Source organism: Trachypithecus francoisi, unplaced genomic scaffold (assembly GCF_009764315.1).
Source record: "Trachypithecus francoisi isolate TF-2019V2 unplaced genomic scaffold, Tfra_2.0 Lachesis_group20, whole genome shotgun sequence".
Lineage (NCBI taxonomy): Eukaryota > Metazoa > Chordata > Mammalia > Primates > Cercopithecidae > Trachypithecus > Trachypithecus francoisi.
This window is the reverse complement of record NW_022681466.1, coordinates 38,932,959-38,960,083: the sequence shown is the minus strand read 5'-3', so window position 1 is coordinate 38,960,083 and position 27,125 is coordinate 38,932,959. Positions and strand designations below refer to the sequence as shown.

General features: G+C 45.8%; 2 protein-coding genes across 10 annotated transcripts in view; one reads left to right on the top strand and one right to left on the bottom strand.

Annotated features, from left to right (window-relative positions):
• The window catches only part of ARSG (arylsulfatase G), a 143,470-nt gene that overhangs the window by 7,203 nt on the left and 109,142 nt on the right, over nt 1-27,125 (top strand). The window contains exon 1 of one of the 2 annotated variants that reach the window (XM_033183867.1): nt 25,421-25,553. The exons of the other annotated variant lie outside the window; for it this stretch is intronic. The gene's annotated coding sequence lies outside the window, so the exon portion shown is untranslated. Of the gene's footprint in view, nt 1-25,420; nt 25,554-27,125 lie in introns of those variants that run through there. 2 annotated transcript variants of the gene reach the window in all.
• Nucleotides 1,449-26,438, bottom strand: SLC16A6 (solute carrier family 16 member 6). 8 transcript variants are annotated; one of them, XM_033183865.1, is made up of 7 exons: nt 25,374-25,482; nt 12,548-12,786; nt 8,224-8,367; nt 6,920-7,048; nt 5,259-6,074; nt 5,059-5,142; nt 3,659-3,767 (listed from the first exon to the last, which is right to left on the bottom strand). In XM_033183865.1, the coding sequence occupies exons 1-6, from the start codon at nt 25,421-25,423 to the stop codon at nt 5,102-5,104; spliced, it is 1,419 nt and encodes a 472-aa protein (XP_033039756.1). In that variant the 5' UTR covers nt 25,424-25,482; the 3' UTR covers nt 3,659-3,767; nt 5,059-5,101. The 8 variants fall into 8 exon arrangements, with proteins under 8 accessions (XP_033039748.1, XP_033039752.1, XP_033039750.1 ...); XM_033183864.1 differs by lacking the exon at nt 3,659-3,767 and adding an exon at nt 4,955-4,970; XM_033183857.1 differs by lacking the exon at nt 5,059-5,142 and having other exon boundaries at nt 1,449-3,767.

Below are 27,125 nucleotides of genomic sequence, written 5' to 3'. Positions count from 1 at the left end.
TTTTTTTTTTTTTTTTTTTGAGGGTGTCTCGCTCTGTGGCCCGGACTGGAGTGCAGTGGCCGATCTCAGCTCACTGCAAGCTCTGCCTCCCGGTTTACGCCATTCCCTGCCTCAGCCTCCGAGTAGCTGGGACTACAGGCGCCCGCCACCTCGCCCGCTACTTTTTGTATTTTTAGTAGACGGGGTTTCACCTGTTAGCCAGGATGGTCTCGATCTCCTGACCTCGTGATCGCCCGTCTCGGCCTCCCAAGTGCTGGGATTACAGGCTTGAGCCACCGCGCCGGCCGTTTTTTGTATTTTTAGTAGAGACGGGGTTTCACCGTGTAGACCAGGATGGTCTCGATCTCCTGACCTCGTGATCCACCCGTCTCGGCCTCCCAAAGTGCTGGGATTACAGGCTGGAGCCACCGCGCCCGGCCATATTGTTTAATTTTTATTTCCCTCTCCTGTTATTCATTACTTAATACTTCCCTTGAATTATTTAGTCTTTTTCTAAGGTGCTTTAAAATGATTTGTATGGGCCGGGCGCGGTGGCTCCAGCCTGTAATCCCAGCACTTTGGGAGGCCGAGACGGGCGGATCATGAGGTCAGGAGATCGAGACCATCCTGGCTAATATGTGAAACCCCGTCTCTACTAAAAAATACGAAAAACTAGCCGGGTGAGGTGGCAGGCGCCTGTAGTCCCAGCTACTCGGGAGGCTGAGGCAGGAGAATGGCGTAAACCTGGGGGGCGGAGCTTGCAGTGAGCTGAGATCCGGCCACTGCACTCCAGCCTGGGCGACAGAGCGAGACTCCGTCTCAAAAAAAAATAAATAAAATAAAATAATAAAATAAAATGATTTGTATGAAACTCAACATAAAATAAAATTGTCCTGCTTTCAATGACCAAAAGAAAAAAAAAGACATAAAAAAGTTCAGGCCACACACGATGGCTTACACCTGTAATCTCAGCACTTTGAGAAGCCGAGGCAGGTGGATCACCTGAGGTCAGGAGTTTGAAGCCAGCCTGGCCAACATGGTGAAACCCCATCTCTACTAAAAATACACAAAATTAGCCAGGCATGGTGGCGGGCACCTGTAATCCCAGCTACTCGGGAGGCTGAGGCAGGAGAATCACTTGAACCTGAGAGGCGGAGGTTGCAGTGAGCTGAGATTGTGCCACTGTACTCCAGCCTGGGCAACAAGAGCGAAACTCCATCTCAAAATATACTACTACTACTACTACTACTACTACTACTAATAATAATAAATATAAATAAATAAAAAGTTCAATAGAAACTTCTTGGGAAACTTTATGTGTCTCTAGTAGAGTTAAAAGGTTTTGCAGAAGATAAACGTTAAACAATTATTTATTGGAATGAATATTTGGTGAGTTTTTATAACTTTAATTGCATCAAACACTGAATGCTGTGAGAGTCAATAAATCTTATAACAGAAGAAAATCAGTCTCTTTAAATAAAAAAATCCATAAATTTATTGCAAATCTAGAAGTACCAGAATGTCACTAATACAGAACAAATCAGCAATCTTGTTTGTATTTTCTTCCAAACATTTAAAACCTTGATTATTGACATATTGAAATTGGCATACATTTTGTTTTCATGCAGATAACAGAATAGACATGGAGCAGATCCCTCAGAAATCAGTTATAAATATTAAATTGTATTGAACATTCATAGTAAAAAATATGTTGTAAAGTGCTGAAGTCATGTTAAGTCTGCAAAACTGCCACAAGCTCAAAGTTCTTCTCAAGCAGTGACAGATTTGCTAACATCACCTTGCTTTAGGTATGTCTGTTTTTGACAGACACTTTGTCATTTCCTCCCCCACCCTCCCCAAAGTTTTATAGATTGTCCTATTTCTATGGCTGATAAGATGCTCTACAGATTGTAGCAGGTGGTGATGAACTATGCCACTTTCATTTCAGTGCAGAGAAATATTCAAGCTTGTGTGTACCTGTAACCAAACTAGGCTTGTTATGGTTTTCCCCCTGAGTTGTCATAAATTAACATTAACGATGAATAAAGATGGAGCAGCAAGCATTGACCATCACCTGCAGGGTGACATTGCGGTAAAATAGGTGAGTAAAAAGTCCACCTATTATCCTGACACTTGCCCTCTTTACAGAAAACTGCTAACGTGAGCAATACTATACATGTAGTGTAACTCCAAAAGAAAAGAAAAGGAAGAATAACAAACAAAAAACAAAAAACAAAAAACAATGACCAGCTACCCGATACCTCTGGCAACTTAGAGCAATCAAGTTATAGAAGATGTAAATTGCAACTTGTAATTCACTATAACATAATTGTCTCTGTTACTCCCATGTGAAATACAGAAATCCTTCAACAATTAGATGGTTTTTTCTTTAAATCAGAAATGCTTTAACAGTTCAATGAAATATAATTCTGATCAAAGAAGTTCCTCAAGTATTCTTAGATGATAAAACAAATTATTTTTGAAAGCTAAGGCGATTTGCTATCCAGTATTTTTTCCCCTTTAATAGCACACGTTGCCCCTAATCAAATGGAAGAATCATGACAACTTGGCCTTTTATGAAAGTATTTTTACAAGATAAGACGTATTCTGTGAGTCATTTAAAGGATTGCAGAAAGGAGGTAAAAATGCTGCTTATGTCTCCGATTTTATTTCTTTTGATTACTTTACTCATCCTAGAATAACTTAATAATAAATAGTGGTTTAAATTAAAGACACTACAGTCACATATTTCTGTATAACTAAAAGCAACAGGAAACACATTTTTAAATGCCATTTTGTATATTCTATATTGAAATACTTCTGGTAAGGACTGGCCATAAAAAGAAGTGGTAATCTTCACATTTATGAAGTTCAAGTTATAGATATACTTAAAATTTGTTTATTAGTAAAACGTTTGGTCTTAAACTATACTTCATTTCCAGCAAGCAGAGGCCGTAATTTGTTAATGGGAGCCTTGGTATTTTACAAAAGGTTTAACAAAAACTATTTATTCATATTTCTGAAAATTAGGAATTTTTTAAATGATTGAAGTCTTTTTTTTTTTTTTTTGACTGGCCAATTTCATTTCAATGACCTGGGTTGGATGTTGTTTTATTCAAGATAGTAGTTTATTCAGACAAGACCATAGGAAGAAAGAAAAGAAAGAAAGAAAATCATTTGTCCCATGTGAAAGCTTTTAAAACCACTTTGCCAGTTTATGTCACTATTTTAATATTGGAATGTGAACCGAAGAGTCTTTCTGCATATCTTTTGTATTGCTACTGAATACAGCCAGATTTACATATGGAAGAGTGCTTGGTTGTTTTTTGTTTTGGCTTTAAAAACAAGCAAAAAGGAAAGCTTAAAACAAAACAAAACAAAAACGATGTTCGTAGTGCTCTTCACATACACATTCCCTTTAAAATGTAGTTTTGAAAGTGGAGTAGAGGGGTTAGCTCCTCTACCTCCTTGTGTCCCCGTCGGGCCCACCCCATCCCTCTCCAGCCAACACAGTGGCTGTCATTGTAAGGAAGTGTGTCATACTGCCTCCATTTGCACGTGAACTCTGTGCTCATTTTTTGCAAGATCCATTTCCAGAAAGTCTTCAGGTATGTCCTGTAAAGTCTTCCCACGATGGCTCACTACCTTTGTTTCACCTGAATGATGACGCTGGCACAGTCCCATCTTACACGGTCTCACCAGGGCGAGGCACACAGCAGCCAGGGCCATGCCAGCTGCACAGGAGTAGAAGGCTCTGCTATAGATCTTACTTTGGTCCACCAACAAACCTGAAAGAGAGCATGGCGTCCGTTAACAGCATCCTTCCTAGACATAAGCCCTCTCACCCAGGCGACCCTCACATTCAGAAGCCTCTCAGATTCATTGCCTTCCTTGTTTTCTTTTGTGTTTCTAAAGAAAAATGGGTGTTAAAGGCAGAAATCTTTGCTAGATTGGAGAGGAGAAAGAGACAAACACACAATATACTTGTTCTTCTTGGGCTGAGTCTGTCCTAGCAGAGGATGTAAAACCTGGGACATTTAGATGCATACTTCTTTGAAAAGGTAATATTCTTTGGTAGGAAGGAACTGTATTATTTTCACTTGAGTTCACTTTAGGTTTTTGTTTTTCTTTTGAGACGCAGTTTTATTCTTGTCGCCCCAGCTGGAGTGCGATGTCGCGATCTCGGGTCACTGCAACCTCCGCCACCCAGGTTCAAGCAATTCTTCTGCCTCAGCCTCCTGAATAGCTGGGATTACAGGTGCCTGCCACCATGCCCAGCTACTTTTGTATTTTTAGTAGAGATGGCGTTTTGCCATGTTGGCTAGGCTGGTCTGGAACTCCTGACCTCAAATGATCTGCCCGCCTCAGCCTCCCGAAGTGTTGGGATTAGAGGCGTGAGCCACTGCACCTGGTCCACTTTAGGTATCTTTTGACAGGGGTATGATTTCTAATCACAGACACTTTAAAGACCCATTTGGGATCTAAGATATGAAACATACCTATGTCCCTCCTACAAGGAAACATTCTGTACAAATCAATTAGGTATTTACAGAGCACTGCTATCCATTCCCAAACACCTTTCCTGAGAAGGGACGGTGACTTACAGAAGTCCATTAGTTCTGTCATTCCAGAAGTCAGGTGGGCTCTGAAGGTGATAAATCCATGAGTTCCTGTCTAGCATGAGAGAAGGCAAGGTGATAGAAAAAGCCTGGGTTGGCAGGCGCAGTGGCTTACACCTGTAATCACAGTACTTTGGGAGGCCGAGGAGGGCAGATCATGAGGTCAAGAGATTGAGACCATCCTGGCCAACATGGTGAAACCCCGTCTCTACTAAAAATACAAAAATTAGCCAGGCATGGTGGTGGGCGCCTGTAATCCCAGCTACTCAGGAGGCTGAGGCAGGAGAATCACTTGAACCTGGGAGGCGGAGGTTGCAGTGAGCTGAGATTGTGCCACTGCACTCCAGGCTGGGCGACAGAGTGAGACTCCATCTCAAAAAAAAAAAAAAAAAAGCCTGCGTCAATCTGCACTACAGACACACCTTCCTGTCCTGATTCGACCACTAATTTACCATCTGACCTTTGGCTTCAATTCTTTGGCCTTCAGTTTCTTCATATTTAAATCAAGAGGGCTGGCTCAGGTAATCTCTAATCCCTGGCAACTCTAAAATTCAATGGAAATATAAAATGGCAGTAAGTTTTTTTATGGCTTAAACAGGAAGCTAGCACAATTCATAAGGGAGAGTAGACAAGCATTTGTATTTTGTGTATTTAAATTACCTGCAAGGGGTGGTCCAGCCAGTCCTGCTATGCTCTGAATGAAGATGTAGACCCCAGCTGCAGAAGACATCTTCTCAATGCCCACGACATCATCCTCAGCAAGCAGTGGAATGTGGGTTCCTCCTACTGTTCCAACCATGAACCCAAAAAATATGCTACATGACATTAGACCCCAGAATTCAGTAGCAAAAGTAAAGGCAAACAGAGACACAGTCAATAAGATGATGCAGATGAGCTCAATGTAAATCTTACGAATGGGCTCTCTATTGAGGACAAAACCAGCTCCGATCCTCCCGAAAACTTCTGCAATGGCCATCGTAGATAATAAAAAAGCAGCGCGGTCTTGGTCAATGCCCAGACTAATGCCCAGAGGAATGATGTACAAGGAAGGTGCAAAGAATCCCAGTGTTGCAAAGAGACCAAATAATGCATAACAAATAAAACTTTTCTCTTTCAAAATGGAGAAGTCTAACAGCGGGGCTTTCTTTTCACTTGGCCTGGGGCTGGTCTTCACCAGGACCTGTTGCATGTCAGCCTTCGGCTCCAGTTCCGGGTTAGTGTGACTAGGCACATTTTTAGGTGAGGTAGTTAGTTCTACTCCTGAGTCAATGGAGTCTATTGAGGTTCGTGTTTTCTCATTTTCAAGCATATACTGCGCTTCTTTCCGATTTTCCTGGATGACTGTTTTCGGTGACCCTGGTCCTCTGATGATGATGGGTCTGAGCAGTGCTCCGAAGATGACAATGTTTAACTGTAGTAGGCCCACGAAGAGGAGGCTGTATCTCCAGCCAATGCGCTCCTTCAGAGCCATGATTGCTTGAAGAGGCAGGAGTGAGTGAAGAAGAAATAAAATATAAGGTCAATAATAGACTTAAGACCCAGGAGAAGCCATCAAGAAGAAATATGGATCCAGATTCCATTATAAATTTTGTGGAAATTTATTATACTCAGCATTACGAATGTGTACTCAATCTTTTTTTTTGAGATGGAGTCTTGCTCTGTCGCCCAGGCTGGAGTACAGTGGTGTGATCTTGGCCCACTGCAACCTCCGCCTCCTGGTTTCAAGCAATTCTCCTGCCTCAGCCTACCAAGTAGCTGGGATTACAAGCGTGTGCTACCATGCACAGCTGTTTTTTGTGTTTTAAGTAGAGACAGGGTTTCATCATGTTGGTCAGGCTGGTCTCGAACTCCTGACCTCAGGTGATCTGCCCACCTTGGCCTCCCAAAGTGCTGGGATTACAGGCATGAGCCACTGTGCCTGGCCAAAGATTTTGTTTTGAGATGATCTGCACACAGATAAGAATGCTGTCTTTATTAGCATAATCTAAATCCACATTGAATGTAGCTCTCTTGAAAAAGGAGAGGACATAACAGGTGAACAACTGCAAATTACTAGATTATTCTGGAATGCATGTGTCAAGAAAGCCCTACCACTGCATATGTGCCCAGTTAGGAATTCAAACCTATTATTAAAGTGGTCTGAATACCTGAAGTGGGGGTTAGGGAGGACAGATCCTAAAAATGAGCTGGAGAAGAGACGTAAATAACCTCTCATTACTCATACACTTAAAGTCATCCATATGTTGGCAAAAGTTAGTGTAGCAAGAATACCTGAGTGGCGTCCCTCATCCACATTCACACTTAGACTGTAGTCTACCTACCTGGTGCGAAAGCAAACACAGCGAAACATTCTCCTGTGGAAGCAACTGCAGTGACTATGGAACGTCTTTTGCCAAAATATTGTGATAGGATGGTTACAGTTGGGAGAAAACTAAAGCAGTATCCCAGACCTGTGAAAGAAAAGTCAGAAAAGCCAGTGAAACCCACATACTGCTTGAGACTGGAAGGATGTATATTCAAAGAGCTGGGATTTTTGGTTTTGCTTTTTGAATCTTAAGTTCTGGGAGCCAAGTAATTCATTCTGGACAAAGGTGATGTTGTAAAGCAAAATGGGTTTCATGAAAGGTCTGGATAAACTTCAGTGGTTGTTTTGGGATACTAAAAGTATAATTTTTCTTTTTTTTACTTTGCAACACTTTTTTTCAAATTTATATAATTCACAATGGATGACACTATTATTGCATGAAATTTTATATAAGATTTGTATCTAGAAAGAAATAAGTCATTTCATATGTGCAGAAATACAGGAAAAATGTAAAGTCTGCAAATCTTAACAACTGTGTGTGTGTGTGTGTGTGCGCATGTGTGTGTGTATCTATCATCTGTGAGGAATATACAGCCTCCTTTTATTGTTCATTTCTTTTTTTTTTTTTTTAACAGACAGGGTCTCGCTCTGTTGCCCAGGCTGAAGTGCAGTGGTGTGATCACAGCTCACTGGAGCCTTGACCTCCCAGGCTCAAGTGATCCTCCCACCTCAGCCTCCAAAGTAGCTGGGACTACAGGCACACACCACCATGATTGGCTAGTTTTTCATTTTTTGTAGAGATGGGGTCTTCCTATGTTGCCCCAGTTGGTCTCCTGGGCTCAAGTGTTCCTCCTGCCTCAGCCTCCCGAAGTGCTGGAATTCAGGCATAAGCCACCATGCTGGCTACTCCTTTTAAATGGAAAAAGGTTTTCTTAGGCCCCCAAGATTAAGTCTGACATGTTGCACTTCCCCTACAGCCCTGGATCCTCAGACAGTGATTTGAGAAATACTGGCTACAGAAATTCGTCTTACTTTGTAAAAATGCTATCTTTTGGTTGTAAATGTAGCAAAAGAGAAGTTATCATCATCTCTGGTGAAGATTAAACAAAAACCCTTGGGCACTTGAGAACAGGTTCCCAGGTTCCCAGGTCCCCTTAAGTCCATATAGCTCAGTTCAAAACTACTGATCTGAGACACCGTTAATGTTAAAGAAAAAAAGAAAGAGAAAGAAATATAGTTTGTCTTTAATTTCCTCCTTCCCCTTCCTTGTTCTTCAAACTAAGCATCTAGAGAACTTCTGAGCCAAAGAGGAACACTTACCAGAGATGACGCCGATGGCGACGTACATATGAGAAACCTCTTGTGAGAAGGAGGCGGCCACCATCCCGGTGCTGACAAGTAGCCCCCCCAACATCACCACCAGACGGTGTCCGAAGCGATTGCTCAGGACTGTGGCGAGGGGAGCTGCCAGGAAAGAACAAAACGATATTTTAACTCACAGAGGCTTCAGGGTTAGCTGCCATAAGACTCCTTCCTCCACATCTTGCACACGGAGAGATGATGTCAAATATAAATACAGCCGGGCGCGGTGGCTCATGCCTGTAATCCCAGCACTTTGGGAGGCTGAGGAGGGAGGATCACTTGAGCCCAGGAGTTCAAGACCAGCCTGGGCAACATGGTGAAACCCCGTCTCTACAAAAAATACAAACATTAGCCAGGCATGGTGGTGTACACCTGTAGTCCTAGCTACTCGGGAGGCAGAGGTGGGAGGATTGCTTGAGCCTGGGAGGCAGAGGGTGCAGTGAGCAAGATCACACCACTGCACTCCATACTGGGTGACAGAGTGAGACCTTGTCTCAAGAAAAAACAAAACCAAACCATAATACATTTCATGCAAAGTCAGTGCAGGAATTATTTTCCTATGTGTTCAAATTCAACACGATTTGTCAGACTCCTGAAAGAGAAAGCCAGAATAACAGTATACAACTTTTATCTATATTTTTAGATGACTCTGACTCACCATAAGCATCTATAAAATTAGATATATATTTAATTTGTTATTCTATAATAAAAATTGGTTTTCCTATGATTGCTTGAATCATTGTTTTTTCTCTACTCATGGCTTTGGATTCTTTTTAAAAAGCTCCATTTGGGATCAGATTCTAGTTAGTTTCTTTTTTTTTTTGAGATGGAGTTTTGCTCTTGTTGCTTAGGCTGGAGTGGCCATAGTGTGATCTCGGCTCACCGCAAACTCCACTTCCTGGGTTCAAGCGATTCTCCTGCCTTAGCCTCCCGAGTAGCTGGGATTACAGGCATGTGCCACCATACCCAGCTAATTTTGTATTTTTAGTAGAGACGGGGTTTCTCCATGTTGGTCAGGCTGGTCTCGAACTCCCGACCTCAGGTGATCCACCCACCTCGGCCTCCCAAAGTGTTGAGATTACAGGCATGAGCCACTGCAACCGGCCTAGTTAGTTTCTTTACAGGACGAAAGAATGTGAATTCTAAGTTATGCACTCCTGAAGGAGAGTTGCTATGGGATAGATAATTGAAAGCGAATCATCATTTGCTTAGCTTCTATAAGCTGTATCCCCTAGGACATTTAAATCTGGCAAATTAGTTTCCTAGTTATAGGTTACTTAATATTAACTTGACAACAGTGACATAAGTGAGCCATTGAAAGTTGGGTCAAGGAACAACAACATGCTAGAAGAGGAAGTGGGGAGAAAAGGATTCCATTTTTGGGGGTTAGTCTATATGTATCTACTATGTTAAGTATTAGAATACAAAGTAATCTTGGATGTAGCTCATCATAAAACCACTGTCACCATTTTGAGCCAGGATGTTGGCTCAAAGCATTAACAATTAGAATAATAGCATTTGGAAGAATTATCTTCTGGTATAATAGTATTAAGTGGAAATTTCTTGTTGACTACATTTTTATTTTTAGGTACAAAAGACCTAAAACTGAAGCTTTGGGATTTTCTTTTTATTTAGATTACCAAATATAACATTTTAGTCCTAATTCATTTAAATTATATTTCTTTTTTTTTTTTTTTTTTTTTGAGACGGAGTCTCGCTCTGTCGCCCGGACTGGAGTGCAGTGGCCGGATCTCAGCTCACTGCAAGCTCCGCCTCCCGGGTTTACGCCATTCTCCTGCCTCAGCCTCCGGAGCAGCTGGGACTACAGGTGCCCGCCACCTCGCCCGGCTAGGTTTTTTGTATCTTTTAGTAGAGACGGGGTTTCACCGTGTTAGCCAGGATGGTCTTGATCTCCTGACCTTGTGATCCGCCCGTCTCGGCCTCCCAAAGTGCTGGGATTACAGGCTTGAGCCACCGCGCCCGGCCTAAATTATATTTCTAAGAAGGTAATTAAGTATTCCACAATTTAAAAATTAAGTTAACTTGGCCGGTTGTGGTGGCTTACACCTGTAAATCCAGCATTTTGGGAGGTTGAGGCAGGTGTTCAGGAGTTAAGAGACCAGCCCGGCCAACATAGCAAAACCCCATCTCTACTATAAAAATACAAAAAATTAGCCAGGCGTGGTGGCAGGTGCTGTAATCCCAGCTACTCGGGAGGCTGAGGATGGAGAATCACTTGAACCTGGGAGGCGGAGGTTGCAGTGAGCTGAGACCGCACCACTGCACTCCAGCCTGGGCAACAAAGCGAGACTCCGTCTCGAAAAAAAAAAAAAAAAAAATTAAGTTATCTTAATACTCACTTAAACTGGAACCAGGAACTACTTCATGAAATTTGTAAGAGATAGTATGAGAACTAACAAGATACTTTTTTTTTTTTTTTTTTTGAGACAGAGTCTTGCTCTGTTTCCCAGGCTGGAGTGCAGTGGCACAATCTCAGCTCACTGCAACCTCCTCCTCCCAGGATCAAGTGATTCAAGTGATTCTCCTGCCTCAGCCTTCCGAGTAGCTGGGATTACAGGTGCCCACCACCACACCCAGCTAACAAGAGAAATTTCTACCTTACCCAAAGGGTAAAAATATGTAGAACTGCCTTTTAAAGACATTCTATGGCTAAAAATGTACTACATTTAAAGAAGGGCTTTAACTTCAGCGATCACTTCAGAGATAACAGTTCCAAGACTGGGTGTAAGGGTAAACTTAGGGAAGTTTAAGGTCAACCTGGTTAACTTTCTTTTTTCTTTTTTGAGATGGGGTCTTGCTGTGTTGCCCAGGCTGGAATGCAATGGCATGATCATGGCTCACTGCAGCCTTGACCTCCCAGGCTCAAGCGATCCTCGCTCTGAAGCCTCCCGAGTAGCTGGGATCACAAGTGTGTACCACCAAGCCTGGCCAATTTTTTAATTGTTTGTAGAGATGGGGTGTTGCTATGTTGCCCAGGCTGGTCTCAAACTCTGGGGCTCAAGTGATCCTTTCATTTTGGCTTCCCAGAGTGTTGGGATTACAGACGTAAGCCACCACGCCCAGCCTGGTTAACTTTCTGAGGTGAGTTCAACAGCCCTTTTCTCTTGGAAAACCCTTGGCAATTATTTCTGACAGACCAATGAACTCATGAGACCTGGCATGTATATCCAATAGTCCTTTATAGGACCAAGTGAAGATTAGTATGTTAAAAATGATACTGAAGCCCCATTTTATTTTATGCTATTGGGTCTGGGAGTAGATTATGTAATGACGAATCAGTGAAGTCCCTATGTCAGCAATTTTTTTTTTTTTTTTTTTTTTTGAGACAGAGTCTCGCAGTGTCGCCCAGGCTGGAGTACAAGGGCACGATCTGGGCTTACTGCAACCTCCACCTCCCGGGTTCATATGATTCTCCTACCTCAGCTTCCTGAGTAGTTGGGATTATAGGCACATACCACCATGCCCAGCTAATTTTTTGTATTTTTAGTAGAGAGGGGGTTTCACTATGTTGGCCAATCTGGTCTCAAACTCCTGACCTTGTGATCCTCCTGCCTCAGCCTCGCAATTTTTGGGATTACAGACATGAGCCATTGTGCCTGGCTGCAACTTTTTTTTTTTTTTGACGATGTCTTGCTGTGTCGCCCAGGCTGGAGTGCAGTGGTGTGATCTCAGCTCACTGCAACCTCTGCCTCCCGGGTTCGAGCCATTCTTGTGCCTCAGCCTCCCAAGTAGCTAGGACTACAAGTGCGAACCACTGTGCCCGGTTGATTTTTCTATTTTCAGTAGAGATGGGGTTTTGCTATGTTGGCCAGCCTGGTCTTGAACTCCTGACCTCAAGTGATCCACCCACCTTGGCCTCCTACGCTTGCCTACAGGCGTGAGCCACCCGTGCCCGGCCATCAGCAACTTTTTGATGTTGCTTCTTAGACAGTGACAGCATCCTCACATCCTCATAAAAGGGGGTTGGCGGCACTCCTCAAGGGGATCTATAGAATCCTAAGAGTGTGCAGACGGCAGATATTTAATACGTGTGTATGAAATTGAAGGCTGTCATGGCTGGCAAATAAGGCTTTTTTCTTCAGTGCCTTTTGTTTCTTGCCGATCCTCAGTGCTCTGAAAACCCTGTTAGTTGGGTCTAGGAAGGACCAACAGGCATATAAGGGAATGAAAACATCACAATCACCCCGACTACCATGATCAAGGTAGCCAAATTAAAAGGGACCTACACTTACGTCATGGTTAGGCCAAAAGATGTACTAACCTGAAAAGGTTAAGACAAACACACAGATTGAGATTATCCATGAGATCCTGCTGTTGGATTCATTAAAACTGTCCATTAAGTCATTAAAGAAGACACCAAATGTCTTGATGACGCCGTAGGTGAAGACTTCAACGAAGAAAAATGAAACAGCGACTGCCCAGCCCCATCCTCCATCAGGCACTTCAGTATACACGTTGGCTTTGGAACAAAGCTTTAATGTATTTTGGGTCATTCTTAATCTGAAGGAAAAAGTTAAAAAACAATTCAGACCAGCAATAGCGTGAGGATTAATGATTCTCATACTCTTTAGCAAACATAACAGATAAGAATGACTTACCAGGGGGAAGGGGGAGGGATAGCATTAGGAGCTATACCTGATGTAAATGACAAGTTAATGGGTGTAGCACACCAACATGGCACATGTATACATATGTAACAAACCTGCACATTGTGCACATGTACCCTAGAACATAAAGTGTATATATATATATATATATGAACTACTCACCCGATTTAGGTTGTTGAATATTTATTTATTTATTTATTTATTTATTTATTTATTTATTGAGATGGAGTCTTGCTCCGTCGTCCAGGCTAGAGTGCAGTGGCATGATCTCAGCTCACTGCAACCTCTGCCTCCCGGGTTCAAGCAATTCTCCTGTCTGAGCCTCCCAAGTAGCTAGAACTATAGGCATGTGCCACCACACCCACCTAATTTTTTTTTTTTTTTTTTTGAGACAGAGTCTCACTCTGTTGCCCAGGCTGCAGTGTAGTGGCGTGATCTTGGCTCACTGAAATCTCTGCCTCCTAGGTTCAAGCGATTCTCCTGCCTCAGCCTCCCGAGTAGCTGGGATTACAGACGCCCGCCACCACACCTGGCTAATTTTTGTATTTTCAGTAGAGATGGGGTTTTGCCATGTTGGCCAGGCTGGTCTTAAACTCCTGACCTCAAGAGATACACCCGCCTTGGCCTCCCAAAATGCTGAGATTATAGGCATGAGCCACCACACCCGGCTGACGGTTGAATATTTAAATTATGTACAAGTAGTATAAAGTCTTTGGGTAAGTTTATGTATATATACATATGTACAAATCATGTTATTATACATGGGCCCCCCAAAAAGAAAGTTAAATGGGAAAAATAAACAGACATGAAGAACCAGAGCAGAATATTTAGAAGCATATTGAAGAACACCAGATGGTCACCAGACCAGGTATTAATGCTGACCTTGAAGGACTCAACTTAGGCCAGAAAAGACTGCACTGACTATAAGGAATGTTGATCAGAAATGAAGCCTAGAAAATGGAGGCTGAAAAGCAAACACTGGCTGTGCATCCAGCACCTTCCACCGTGTACGTGTTTGAGATACCATAAGCATCTCTGCTTGATGTCCCTGGTCACCGCGATCACCCAGCAACTCTTCTTCCCCCCCATTTTCTACTCAGTAAGCAATATTCTGATTATGATTTGGTGTTCCATGTGGATGTACCTACGCAGACACAATGTTACTATAAGTCAAAATGAGGGCCTTCTGTCTTCTGGGAGTTTGTTAAGCAGGAGTAATTTCCTCAAAGTTGACCACCAATTGGTATATTAGCAATTCAATTTCCAAGTACATGATGATACTCTATAATAGGTGTCTAAATAAGGTGCTATTATACAAGCCTGTGGGGCCCCATCTGGGTACCAGTTAACTGAGTTACCTCTAACCTCACTGTGCCTCTCCATTCAACCTGCAACAAACATCAGAACAAGCAGACCTGTACCTTAACACCACTAAGGAGACATTGACATTGACACTGGTTTAACTTAAGTCTTCTGGATTGGGCTCTAGCACATGAATACTGTCTTTTTCAAAGCCTCTGTGGTTACATATACTTTGAGTCATATGTATTTTTTTTTTTTTTTTTTTTTTGAGACGGACTCTCGCTCTGTCACCAGGCTGGAGTATAGTGGCGCTATCTAGGCTCACTGCAACCTCTGCCTCCCAAGTTCAAGCGATTCTTCTGCCTCAGCCTCCTGAGTAGCTGGGACTACACGCATGCGCCACCACGCCCAGCTAATTTTTGCATTTTTAGTAGAGACGGGGTTTCACCATGTTTGCCAGGATGGTCTCGATCTCCTGACCTTGTGATCCACCCGCCTTGGCCTCCCAAAGTGCTGGGATTACAAGCGTGAGCCACCATGCCCAGCCAAAACAGTCATGTTTATTTTTAGCCTAACTAAACATTAATTATATCTATAATAATCAATGAGTCCATGCCATGATCTTAGAGCTCTTAATGGCAACCAACCTCAAGTTTAAGAATTCTTTATGGCCGGGTACGGTGGCTCACATTTGTAATCCCAGCACTTTGGGAGGCCGAGGTGGGTGGATCACCTGAGGTCAGGAGTTCGAGACCAGCCTGGCCAATATGGCAAAACCCCGTCTCTACTAAAACTACAAAAATTAGCTGGGCATGGTGGTAGGCACCTGTAATCCCAGCTACTCAGGAGGCTGAGACAGAATTGCCTGAATCCGGGAGGAGGAGGTTGCAGTGTGCCAAGATCCCACTGCACTCCAGCCTGGGCAACAGAGCAAGACTCTGTCTCAAACAAAACAAAACAAAACAAAAAACAAAAATGAAAAGAATTATTTACATATGACCCAAAGCAATCTACGGAGTGGATTCCTATCAAATTATCAATGACATTCTTCACAGAAATAGAAGAAAAAAATTCTAAAATTTGTATGGAACCAAAAAAGATCATAAATAGCCAAAGCCATCCTGAAAAAAAGAACAAAGCTGGAGGCATCACACTAACAGCCCTCAAAATACATGACAACACTACAGTAATCAAAACAGCATGGTACTGGCATAAAAACAGATACACTGACCAAAGGAACAGAGGAGAGAATCTTGAACTTAATCCATGTGTCTACAGCCAACTGATTTTTGGCAAAGGTGCCAAAGATATTCATTGGAGAAAGGCCAGTCTCTTCAATAAATGGCGCTTTGAAAACTGGATATCCATACAAAGAATAAAACTAGATCCCCACCTTTCACCCTATACAACAATCGACTCAAAATAGATCAAAGACTTAAATATAAGACCCAAAACTATAAAACTACTAGAAGAAAACATAGGGGAAACACTTGAGGACATTTGTCTGAGGAAAGATTTTTATGAACAAGACTGCAAGAGCACACATAACAAAAGCAAAAATAAACATGGGATTATATTAAGCTAAACAGATTCTGCACAGCAAAGGAAACAGATCAGCAGAGTGAGGCCAGGTGTGGTGGCTCACGCCTATAATCCCAGCACTTGGGGAGGCCAAGGTGGGTGGAGTGCCTGAGCTAAGGAGTTTGAGACCAGCCTGGGCCACATGGTGAGACGCCATCTTTACTGAAAATACAAAAAATTAGCTGGGTGTGGTGGTGCACAACTGTAGTCCTGGTTACTCGGAAGGCTGAGGGACAAGGATTGCTTGAACCCAGGAGGTGGAGGTTGCAGTGAACTGAGATCCTGCCACTTCGCTCTAGCCTGGGTAACAGGGAGACTCTGCCTCCAAAAAAAAAAAAAAAGTAAAGACAACCCACAGAAAGGTAGAAAACATTTGCAAACTATTCATCTGATAGGGGATTAATATCCAGAATATACAAGGAACTCAAACACCTTAACAGCAAAAAAAACTCCCCAACAATCTGACTTAAAAATGGGTGAACAGGGCCGGGCGCGGTGGCTCAGGCCTGTAATCCCAGCACTTTGGGAGACCGAGGTGGGGGCATTGCTTGAGCCCTGCAGTTTGAGAACAGCCTGGGTAACATAGGGAGACCCTGTCTCTACAAAAGAGTATAAAAAAAATTAGCAGGCTGGGCGCGGTGGCTCACGCCTGTAATTCCAGTACTTGGGGACGCCGAGGTGGGCGGATCACAAGGTCAGGAGATTGCGACCACGGTGAAACCCCATCTCTACTAAAAATACAAAAAATTAGCCGGCGCCCTGTAGTCACAGCTACTCGGGAGGCTGAGGCTGGAGAATGGCGTAAACCCGGGGGGCGGAGCTTGCAGTGAGCTGAGATCCGGCCACTGCCACTCCAGCCCAGGCAACAGAGCGAGACTCCGTCTCAAAAAACAAAAAACAAAAAACAAAACAAACAAACAAACAAAAATTAGCGACAGAGCGAGACTCCATCTCAAAAAAAAAAATAAATAAATAAAATAAAATAAATAAAATAAAAAATTAGCAGGGCCAGGCACAGTGGCTCATGCCTGTAATCCCAGAACTTTGGGAGGCCGAGGTGGGTGGATCATGAGGTCAGGAGTTCAAGACCAGTCTGGCCAACACAGTGAAACCCTGTCTTGACTAAAAATACAAAAAAAAAAAAAAAAAAAGTCTAATGTGGCGGTGGGTGCCTGTAATCCCAGCTACTTGGGAAGCTGAGGCAGGAGAATTGCTTGAACCCAGGAGGTGGAGGTTACAGTGAGCTGAGATCGTGCCACTGCACTCCCGCCGGGGCGACAGTGTAAGACTCTGTCTCAAAAAAAAAAAAAAAAAAAAACAGGGTGTGGTGACACATACCTGCAGTCCCAGACACTTGGAAGGCTGAGGTGGGAGGATTACTTGAGTTGAGCTGGAAGCTCCAGGCTGCAGTGAGCAGTGAACACACCACTGCACTCTTGCCTGGGTGACAGAGCAAGACCCTGTCTAAAATTTTTTTTTTTAAGTTGACTAGCATGGTGGCTCACACCTGTAATCCTATCACTTTGGGAGGTCGAGTTGGGTGGATCACTTGAGGTTAGGAGTTCCAGACCAGCCTGGCCAACATGGCAAAACACCGTCTCTACTAAAAATACAAAAATTAGCCGGGCGTGGTAGCGCGAGCCTGTTATCCCAGCTACCCAGGAGGCTGAGGCATGAGAATCACTTGACCCTAGGAGGCAGAGGTTGCAGTGAGCCGAGGTCACACTACTGCACTCCAGCCTGGGCAACAGAGTGAGACGCTGTCTCAAAAAAAAAAAAGGCTGGGCATGGTGGCTAATGCCTGTAATCCTTTGGGAGGCCAAGGCAGGTGGATCACTTGAGGTCAGGAGTTTGAGACCAGCCTGGCCAACATGGTGAAACCCGGTGTCTACTAAAAATGCAAAAACTAGCTAGGTGTGGTGGCACGGGCCTGTAGTCCCAGCTACTCAGGAGGCTGAAGGAGGAGGATCACTTGAACCCGGAAGGTAGAGGTTGCAATGAGCAAAGATTGTGCCACTGCACTCCAGTCTGGGTCACAGAGCAAGACTCTATCTAAAATAAATAAATAAATAAATACAAATAAATAAATAAATAAAAAATAAGTGAAATGTAAAAAGAAAATTCTTCCTAATTATACAATTGTATACTGGTGAATTTTCAGGGTCAGGGTGCATTGTATCCTTTATATCCTTTTCCTAGCCATAAGTTGTTGGGTCAAAGTTACTAAGGCAAAGTTTTTTTTTTTTTTTTTTTTTTTTGAGACAGAGTCTCGCTCTGTCACCCAGGCTGGAGTGCAGTGGCCGGATCTTGGCTCACTGCAAGCTCCGCCTCCCGGGTTCACGCCATTCTCCTGCCTCAGCCTCCCGAGTAGCTGGGACTACAGGTGCCCGCCACCTCGCCCGGCTAGTTTTTTGTATTTTTTAGTAGAGATGGGGTTTCACCATGTTAGCCAGGATGGAAGGCAAAGATTTTATTGAAAATAGAAGGCAACTGAAAAATAACAGGACATAACCTCATCTATCCAGCAGACTTGCTGGTTTTCTATTTTTAAAATCTAATGTTCTGAATTTACTCTATAAATCTTAAAAAGCAGCAAATCTGATCTAACTTAATATCATTAATCCTATTGATAGCGCCATTCCCACTGTAGCCTAATACTTGGGAAGGACTATATATTCACTTTATACTCTATTACCGCTAAATATTTGGTTGATTAAAATAAGGCATAAGATGTTATAAGATGAGTATGCTCTTTGCAGCAAAGGCCTTTGCATTTTGATGTGTGTTGATGTGTCATGTCTGAGAGCAAATGGAAAGGTGGGAAGGGCAGTTAGATAGCTCAAGAGGTAGGCTGAGCAACTATAGAATAGTTTGTCACTACTGCCCCTCAACATAGAAAGCAATTGATTTAAGTTGGGAGCCAGGAGCCCTTTACCAAATTAGGTTTTCACAACATCCCTCCATTTCAAAAGCCACTCTCAAAATGAGGCCGCTGGGGCAGAGAAGTGAGAACAACACTAGCTTAAGATTTAGAAAACCAAAAAAATTTTTAAGAAGTGCTTGCCAGTGTTGGCTTTAGAATAGTGTCTAGCCCTGGGGAGGAATGATGAGCCTGCCGCTGTCAAGGCTGTAGCCTTTACCCCTTCTATTTCATCCCCCCACCAGGCCATTGGTTTGAGCTTTTCCTTGTGAAGACCATGACTCCTTTGCCAGCCTCTTAATGGACTTCCGTATCCTGTACAATGAACCTTTTGGAAATGGTGTATTGTCATGGCATTTTTCTACTCAGACTTTTTTTTTTTGGAGACGGAGTCTCGGTCTGTCACCCAGGCTGGAGTGCAGTGGCACAATCTCTGTTCACGGCAACCTCCACCTCTCCACCTCCCAGGTTCAAGCAATTCTCGGCTTCAGCCTCCCAAGGACCTGGGACTACAGGTGTACGCCACCAGTGCCTGGCTACATTTTTGTATTTTTTCTTTTCTTTTCTTTTTTTTTTTTTTTGAGACAGAGTCTCGCTCTGTCGCCCAGGCTGGAGTGCAGTGGCCGGATCTCAGCTCACTGCAAGCTCCACCTCCCGGTTTAAGCCATTCTCCTGCCTCAGCCTCCCGAGTAGCTGGGGCTACAGGCGCCCGCCACCTGGCCCGGCTAGTTTTTTGTATTTTTTAGTAGAGACAAGGTTTCACCGTGTTAGCCAGGAGGGTCTCGATCTCCTGACCTCGTGATCCGCCCGTCTCGGCCTCCCAAAGTGCTGGGATTACAGGCTTGAGCCACCACGCCCGGCCCATTTTTGTATTTTTTCAAGAGACCGGGTTTCACCATGTTGGCCAGGCTGGTCTTGAACTTCTGACCTCAAGTGATCCACCCACCTCGGCCTCCCAAAGTGCTGGGATTACAGGTGTGAGCCACTGCACCTAGCCTACTCAGACTTTTTCAATAGCTTTCGTCTTTCTGAAGAATAAAATCCACTCATTAAGGCTGGGCACGGTGGCTCACATCTGTAATCCCAGCACTTTGGGAGGCCGAGGCGGGCAGATCACTTGAGGTCAGGAGTTTGAGACCAGCCTGCCCAACATGGTGAAACCCTGTCTATACTAAAAATACAAAATTATGTGGAGGCGTGGTGGCGTGTGTCTGTAGTCCCAGCTACTCAGGAGGCGGAGTCAGGAGAATCACTTAAACCCAGGAGGCAGAGATTGCAGTAGGGGCAACCTGGGAGTTGAGATCACTGCACTCCAACCTGGGTTACAGAGCAAGACTTCATAAAAAAAAAAAAAAAAAAAAATCCACTCATTAGCCTGACTTTCAATGTTCTTTGTAACCTCTCTTTGTGGCCTTATTTCTTCTGGTTCTAAAACTTGACTCACCTGCCATGGTCAAAGTGGAGTCCTCCTGGCCCTCTAGTCTCTACCCACCTGGCTGTGGCCATGCCATTTCCCCAAAATGAGACCCTGCTCTGTGACATCCTTCTTCCTCCATAATGCCTTCTCCAACCAGCACAATCTAAGGGCTCTCTTCTTCAGGTGACAGGTATCATTTAATGATGGGGTATTGTTTACTTTTATGCCTTTATCTTATTTGCTTGATTAAATTATTATGTTCACAAAATCTGAGGTCTATTTCTCTTTGTATAACTCCATGTCCCCAGACCCCACCTGTACCTTATACACAGCTTGTATTTATTTTTGCAACAAAATAGCTATCAGGTGCCAGGTCCTCGCTTTCACTGTACGGGCACTACAGTGAAAAGACCAAGAGATGGTCTCTGCCTCCATGGACTAAAATATCTGCTGATGATGATGCTAAGGAAAATGAATGCATCTGAAATGCATCCTATTTAAATGATTCAACCACATCTTGCCAGAATTCAGCACATTTCTGACAAGCAGTCAGGACTCAGTAGCTGCTAAGTCCAAAGTCAAATTGGCACAGTTGTTCTAACCCAGAAATGTGCCCAGAAGGTCTGAAGAGTTTTAATGGAGGGCTCAGGACCACCTTGAAACAAAACATATAGTGATAAAATGTGATAAAGACCCTAGAGAGACGTGGAGTGCAGTGGCACAACCATAGCTCACTGTAGCCTCAAAACTCCTGGGATCGTGCTGGGCGCAGTGGCTCACACCTGTAATCCCAGCACTCTGGGAGACCGAGGCGGGTGGATTGCCTGAGGTCAGGTTTCGAGATTATCCTGGCCAACATGGTGAAACCCTGTCTCTACTAAAATTACAAAAATTAGCGTGGCGTGGTGGCGCACACCTGTAGTCCCAGCTATGTGGGAGGCTGTGGTGGAAGAACTGCTTGAACCCAGGAGGCAGAGGTTGCAATGAGCTGAGATTGTGCTGCTGCACTCCAGCCTGGGTGACAAGAGAGAGACTCCGTCTCAAAACACAAAAACAAAAAAACTCCAGGGCTCAAGTGACCCTCCCACCTCAGCCTCTCAAGTGGCTAGGACTATAGGTATGTGCCACCATGTCCAGCCAATTCTTTTTTATTTTTTAATTTTTATTTATTTATTTTTTGAGACAGCATCCAGGCTGGAGTTCAGTGGCATGATTTCGGCTCACTGCCACATCCACCCCCTGGGTTCAAGCAATTCATTGCCTCAGTCTCCCGAGTAGCTGGGATTACAGGCACCCGCCATCATGCCCAGCTAATTTTTTTGTATTTTTAGTAGAGACGGGGTTTCACCATGTTGGCCAGGCCAGTCTGGAACTCCTGACTTCGTGATCCACCCCCATCAGCCTCCCAAAGTGCTGGGATTACAGGTGTGAGCCACTGTACCTGGGAAAATTTTTATTTTTTGTAGAGACAGGGTCTCACCATGTAGACCAGGCTGTGGACTGCATTTAGATGAGTGGGACCAGATTGCAGTTTTTTTATGAGCTGAGATTACCTGCCACCATGAGAAGCCTCTGTTTGGCCAGCACTGAAGTTCTGGTGCCAGCTACCCCCTTCCTCTTTTCCCTTGCCTGTATCATCAGAGGTTTACACTTGAAAAACGGATGGGGTTAGGATGAATCTGTAACCCCTGAAGAGAGTTAGAATTACTGAATGTTAAAGCTGAAGGGGAAAATTGAGGTCATCTTATTCAATTCCTCTTTGTAAAATCTTACTCATTTTGCAAAATCGGGAAACATCCCCAAGAGGTGAAGGGACTTGACTGAAGTAGCCCAGTACTGAATCTCCTGCCTTCCAGGGCTCCTGCTGTACAAGCCTACAGGAAAGCATTTTTATTTTATTGAATTTTTTTGAGATGGAGTCTTGCTATGTCACCCAGGCTGAAGTGCAGTGGCACGATCTTGGCTCATTGCAACCTCAGCCTCCTGGGTTCAAGTGATTCTCCTGCCTCAGCCTCCTGAGTAGCTGGGATTACAGGCGCTTGCCACCACGCCCGGCTAATTTTTCGTTTGTTTGTTTGTATTTTTAGTAAAGACAGGGTTTCACCATGTTGGTCAGGCTGGTTTCAAACTCCTAACCTCGTGATCCACCCTCCCAAAGTACTGGGATTACAGGCGTCAGCCACGGTGCCTGGCCTTCTCCTTTTCTTGTTTTCCATTCCTTCAACAGAAGGCCAAACCTTCTGTCTCTGCAAACAAAGCAACTGAGGCCTGAATTTTGAACTCATTTACGTAGAAGTCTCTATGTTCCAGAATATGGAAGTTTATCTGTCCACTTTGGTTTGTGGCCATGTGAATTTATCTGATGGGTGGGGATACTTTTCAGCTGTGTGCAGATCTAACTGGTGAGGCAAGCTGAGTCATCCTGCCCATCAACCCCTGCTTTACGGATGACAGGACTTAGGCAAATCACTTTGCTTCCCCATTTTCATTGTCAATGTAAAATCAAGGTAAATGTAAAAAAGGGAGTTGAACTAGACTCTGATGAGCTTAGAGCTCTTCCTGCCCTAATAGTCTATACTTCTCTGATAGCCTTTGACCATCACTTGCTTTAATCCTTCTAAGCCCTTTGAAGGCAAGGCCCAAGAGTTGGTCTTCTTAAAGCTCTTAGGCTGTATTTGTTAATTTCTGTGTACCGTTAACTGGCTGCACAGTTATGGAAACCACTAAATTCTGAACTTCTATCATCTGGAAAGCATGGCTTGTCAGGGGAGTCTCTCAAGTCTTTTCCAACTTATAAAACTCAACAATTCTGAATGGGGGTTCCTGGCAGCCATCTTCCCTTCACCCTAGTGTTCTTCTGGAGGAAGCACAATGACAAAATTCATGGACAGTTTGGAGGATTTCCCAGTAGCATGTGGTTAAATGTCCCCTTCACTAAATGGGTATTGACCAGGTGCAGTAGCTCATGCCCATAATCCCAGCAATTAGGGAGGCTGAAGCAGGCAGATTGCTTGAGCCCAGGAGTTTGAGACCAACCCGGGCAACGTAGTGAGACTGCGTCTCTACAAAAAAATTTTAAAATGAGGTGGGAGGATCGCTTGAGCCTGGGAGGTCGAGGCTGCAGTGAGCAGAGATCACTTCCATGATGGGAGGGAGACCCTGCCTCTAAACAAATAAATAAATGGGTATCTTGCCAAAGGCTTGGAAACCTGCTATCCTTGGGAGTTTCACTGTGACTTAATTTGTTGAGAGAAGATTTAGCCTGAGGGCATGAAAAAATTGGATTATCGTAGACCATCAGAGTGTTACTCTAGGGGCAGCTCAGAGCAAGGTTCAAAATGCAGGCTCTGGATGGAAATGGGGTGGCTACTGGTGTAGGCAAACCCCGAGCAAAAGCACTGAGGATTTCTCTTCTTCTTAAAGGTGTAGCCTGGAGAACGGCTTTGACAAGTTGTTTCTGGCCCAAGTTGGCAAAACCAGTCTGCATTTGGCTAAAGTTCATTTTCACTCTCTATTAAAAAAAAAATTTCCAAACCTAACCTGGATAGCTGCCTCACGATGTTGAATCACTGGCTACAACCGAGTCACCATTTTACAAGGGTATGGTGTTGAAACCTGAGCCCCTAATTTAAGTGTCCTCCTCAGGAGTTCCACTGAGGAAAGTCGTCTTTTGGAAACCACAGAAGGAAAACTCAGGGTTAGTGGTACTCATTACACTGGAAGGAGCTTTTCCACTTGGCTGCATTGTTTATTTACATACTGTAAGTTCCTATCTTGGACACCCTTCCCTTAATTATGAGAAGAGGGGTTTCTCTTATATCATCTGGCCGGATGTATTGTTGACCCCCAAAATGCCACGTAACGGTGCTTGGGACATGGGGAGATGCATCGTTTAGAGATTTCAGCATAAGCACTTGGCATCTTTTTACAAACAAGACACCTATCTTACCATGATTTGCAAAAACAATCAGATCACTGAGAAATCTCATTCCCGGGGTAGAAACCATCTCCTGCGAGAAGGAGCTGGCACGGAGTGCCTAACCGTGCAAACAAAACCGGCTTCCAGGTTGACAAGTTGTAATTGCTCCTCCCCAGTTGGCTCCGGGGAGCTTTTTCTAAGACTGACGCCCCCCGTGTTTGGTGACATTTTATATACGCCACCTAACAAACTTCTATGACCTGTCTTGCTAGGGTAGGGGGAATAAAAAGAAAAGGCGACAACAACCTAGAAGGAAATAACCCATTTCCTCTGCAAAACCATCTTCCCTTGCTACGGAACTGCTCGGCGACACCAGCGCTTTCCTGCGGTTGGCGGCCCGGGAACCTTGAAGTTGCGCGGGACCGGCCGTCAGCCGCTGACAGTTCTGACCGTCCAGGTGGAGGACCCGCGCTCTGCCAGGAAATCCCTGCCTTCCCGCAGGGGGCAAACGGTGGCCGCCCCAGGGAGTGCTGTGTTTGGGGGTCGGGGAGGCAGGGAGCCCCACTTTCCCTCGCGCTGCCTCAGTGGCCGCCCTGCGTGCGCGCGCCAGCCTGGGGAAGGAAGGTACCTCTGACATTTCGCTCCTGCGACGCGCAGGCAACTTCATGCGGAAAATCCGCGGAGGGGCTGAGCCCGGAGCCCCCCACTCTTCCGACGTCCCGGAGCCCCCAACCCGGGGCAGGGGGCACTCAAAGGCCAGGCGTGCCTTTAGGTTACAGGACCCAACTGTACCAGGGTCACGGACATTCAACTCTCAGCTACCCACACCGGCGCGAGCGCGTCATCCCGGTGGCCCTGGGCATTCCTAACTGTCAGAGAGAATATTTTTGGGAATAACCTCTCCAAAATGTGAAGATGTTCAGTGGTCTCCTCCGCCTCCCATCCCAAAAAAAGGCTCCAACACATATTTTTAAAAAACAACCCACACCCCACAATCAAACTTTTAAACATGTAAAATAATAAACCAACTCACCAAGTTAGAAGGGAAGAGAATAAACCCCAAAAGGCTCCCAATAAGGCGGAGGCTTGGCCTCCCCCTCCTTATAAGCCGCTCGGTAACATGAGAAAAGGATTAACCCCTTAGGGGGCGGGCCCGACTCTAGCGCAAGTTGGCTCGGGCTGGTGAGGCCGGAGCGCCCGGGCCCTCCACCCACTCCCGCGACTCAGGCACCCGAGCCACACCCTCCCCCCGCCCCCCACCCCGGCCGCCTGCGCCCCGGGCCGTGCGTGCTGCCGCCCGCGCCCCGGCCCCGCGTCGCTGCCTAAGCTCTTATCCTATACCGGCTGCAGCCGGTCTCCGCCGGCCTCGGGGGCGCGCCGCCGCCGACCATGTGCTGCGAGCGCCGAGCGCAGCCAAGGAGGGGGCCTGCCTGGCGCGCGCGCGCCGGCCCACGTGGACCTGGGCCGCGCCGGGCGCGCGCCCGCCCGCCCGCCTGCCTCCTGGGCTGGGGGTCACGGAAGGTAACCGCGTCGCGGTCCGGGGCCAGGCCGACCCCGCCAGCGCCTCCGGGGTCCTTGGCACAACGCCCCGATCTCCCAACCCAGTCGCGCCTCTGCGCGCGTGACCCGCCCAGACCCCGGAGCTTTGCTGCAACGCTAGTGGGAGCGCGAGTGTGCAGGGGTGGTGGGGGCGCCTGCACCCTGCCTCGGAGCACCTCGGCCAGGCGCGCGCGCGCGCGGATCCCCGTCCCCACCCCTGGCGCCTTCCCGGCGCGCCCACCGCCCAGTCCCGTCCGCACCCTGAGGATTTGGGGATTTAGCGGGGAGGGGGAACGCGCGCGCCGGGGCTGATTCCGCGCGGCGCTCGCGGCTGCGGCGGCTCCGCGCCCGCCCCGGGCAGAACAGGTTCCTTCCAGTTTGGGTGTGAGCTGCGCGCGCGGCGCCTGAGTTCCTCCTGCAGCGCCCACTTCCCTCAGTTTCGTCAACTCGCGCACCCCCACAGTTCCCCTTCCGGCGGTGGGGAGGGAGTGCCGCAGTGGGCCCCAGGGAGCGAGCGGCCGGGCCGCTGCGGGTGCCTTGCTTCCCCCACTTGGCTGCACCGGCAGCAGCGGCAGCAGCAGCAGCAGCAGCAGCAGTAGTAGCAGCAACAGCATCCGCGTTGCGCGAAAGGAATGTGAGCCGCCAGGCTGAGTCAGCATCCCCGGCCCAGGGCGCGCGCGCACCCTCCAGGCAGAGGCGGCGTCGGCACAGGTGCATGGCTCCCATACCCACGGGGAGCCCTCTGTAGGGGACCTGAAGGTTTAGACAGTCCGTGCCCCTCATCCCGTAGTCCCCGACCCCAAGGTCACTGTGAACTAAGCGGATGATGCTCGCGAAACCCCAGTTACGAGCTCCTCATAGGGACAAAGCATGTGTCAGATCCTAGACATTTCAGAGCCTGCGGGGGCGCAAACTTAGCTTCTCGGTCTCTACCTCACATCCCGAGGGCAAATTTGGAAACTGCTCGGAAGTGAAGGCCATGTTATTTGCATTCCTCTGCAGACTTTGGTTCCGGCTGCTGCCTTCATTGGGGTTCGGAGAATGTGGTTCTGATGTCAGAAACTCAAGAGAGCCTAGTTTGGGAGTGCGTGCACGGAGGGTCGCCACCGGGAGGAGTCGGCGATCTGAATTTTAATAAAAGCCTTCCTTGCTCGCTGATTTCTCTCACCATTTTGGGATAGGCTCTCCTGAGTTAAATGCCATCCTTTGCTGTTGACAAGTTCTGGTTGTGTAAGTGGGGAGAAGATTCGTTGGTACAGGGTGCCCTGTATGGCCAGTCCTGTGCAGCCAGGGGGCCGCTGAGTAGCTTTGCAACCTTGTAGACGTAATTTAACCTCGTAGAGCGTTAATTTCTCCAGATCTGTAAAATGGGAATGGAGGTGGTATTCCCAGAATTGGAGGGTTTAATTTATGGTACTTGTAAAGTACAGATCGCAGTGACTGGCGTTTGGTAAGGCCTCAGTACCCATTAGCTCTTGATGCTGTTACGATTTATGCTTTTACCAAGGCCAATTAATTGCTAACTCCAACACACTCCCTGTGAGAGCCTTTTCT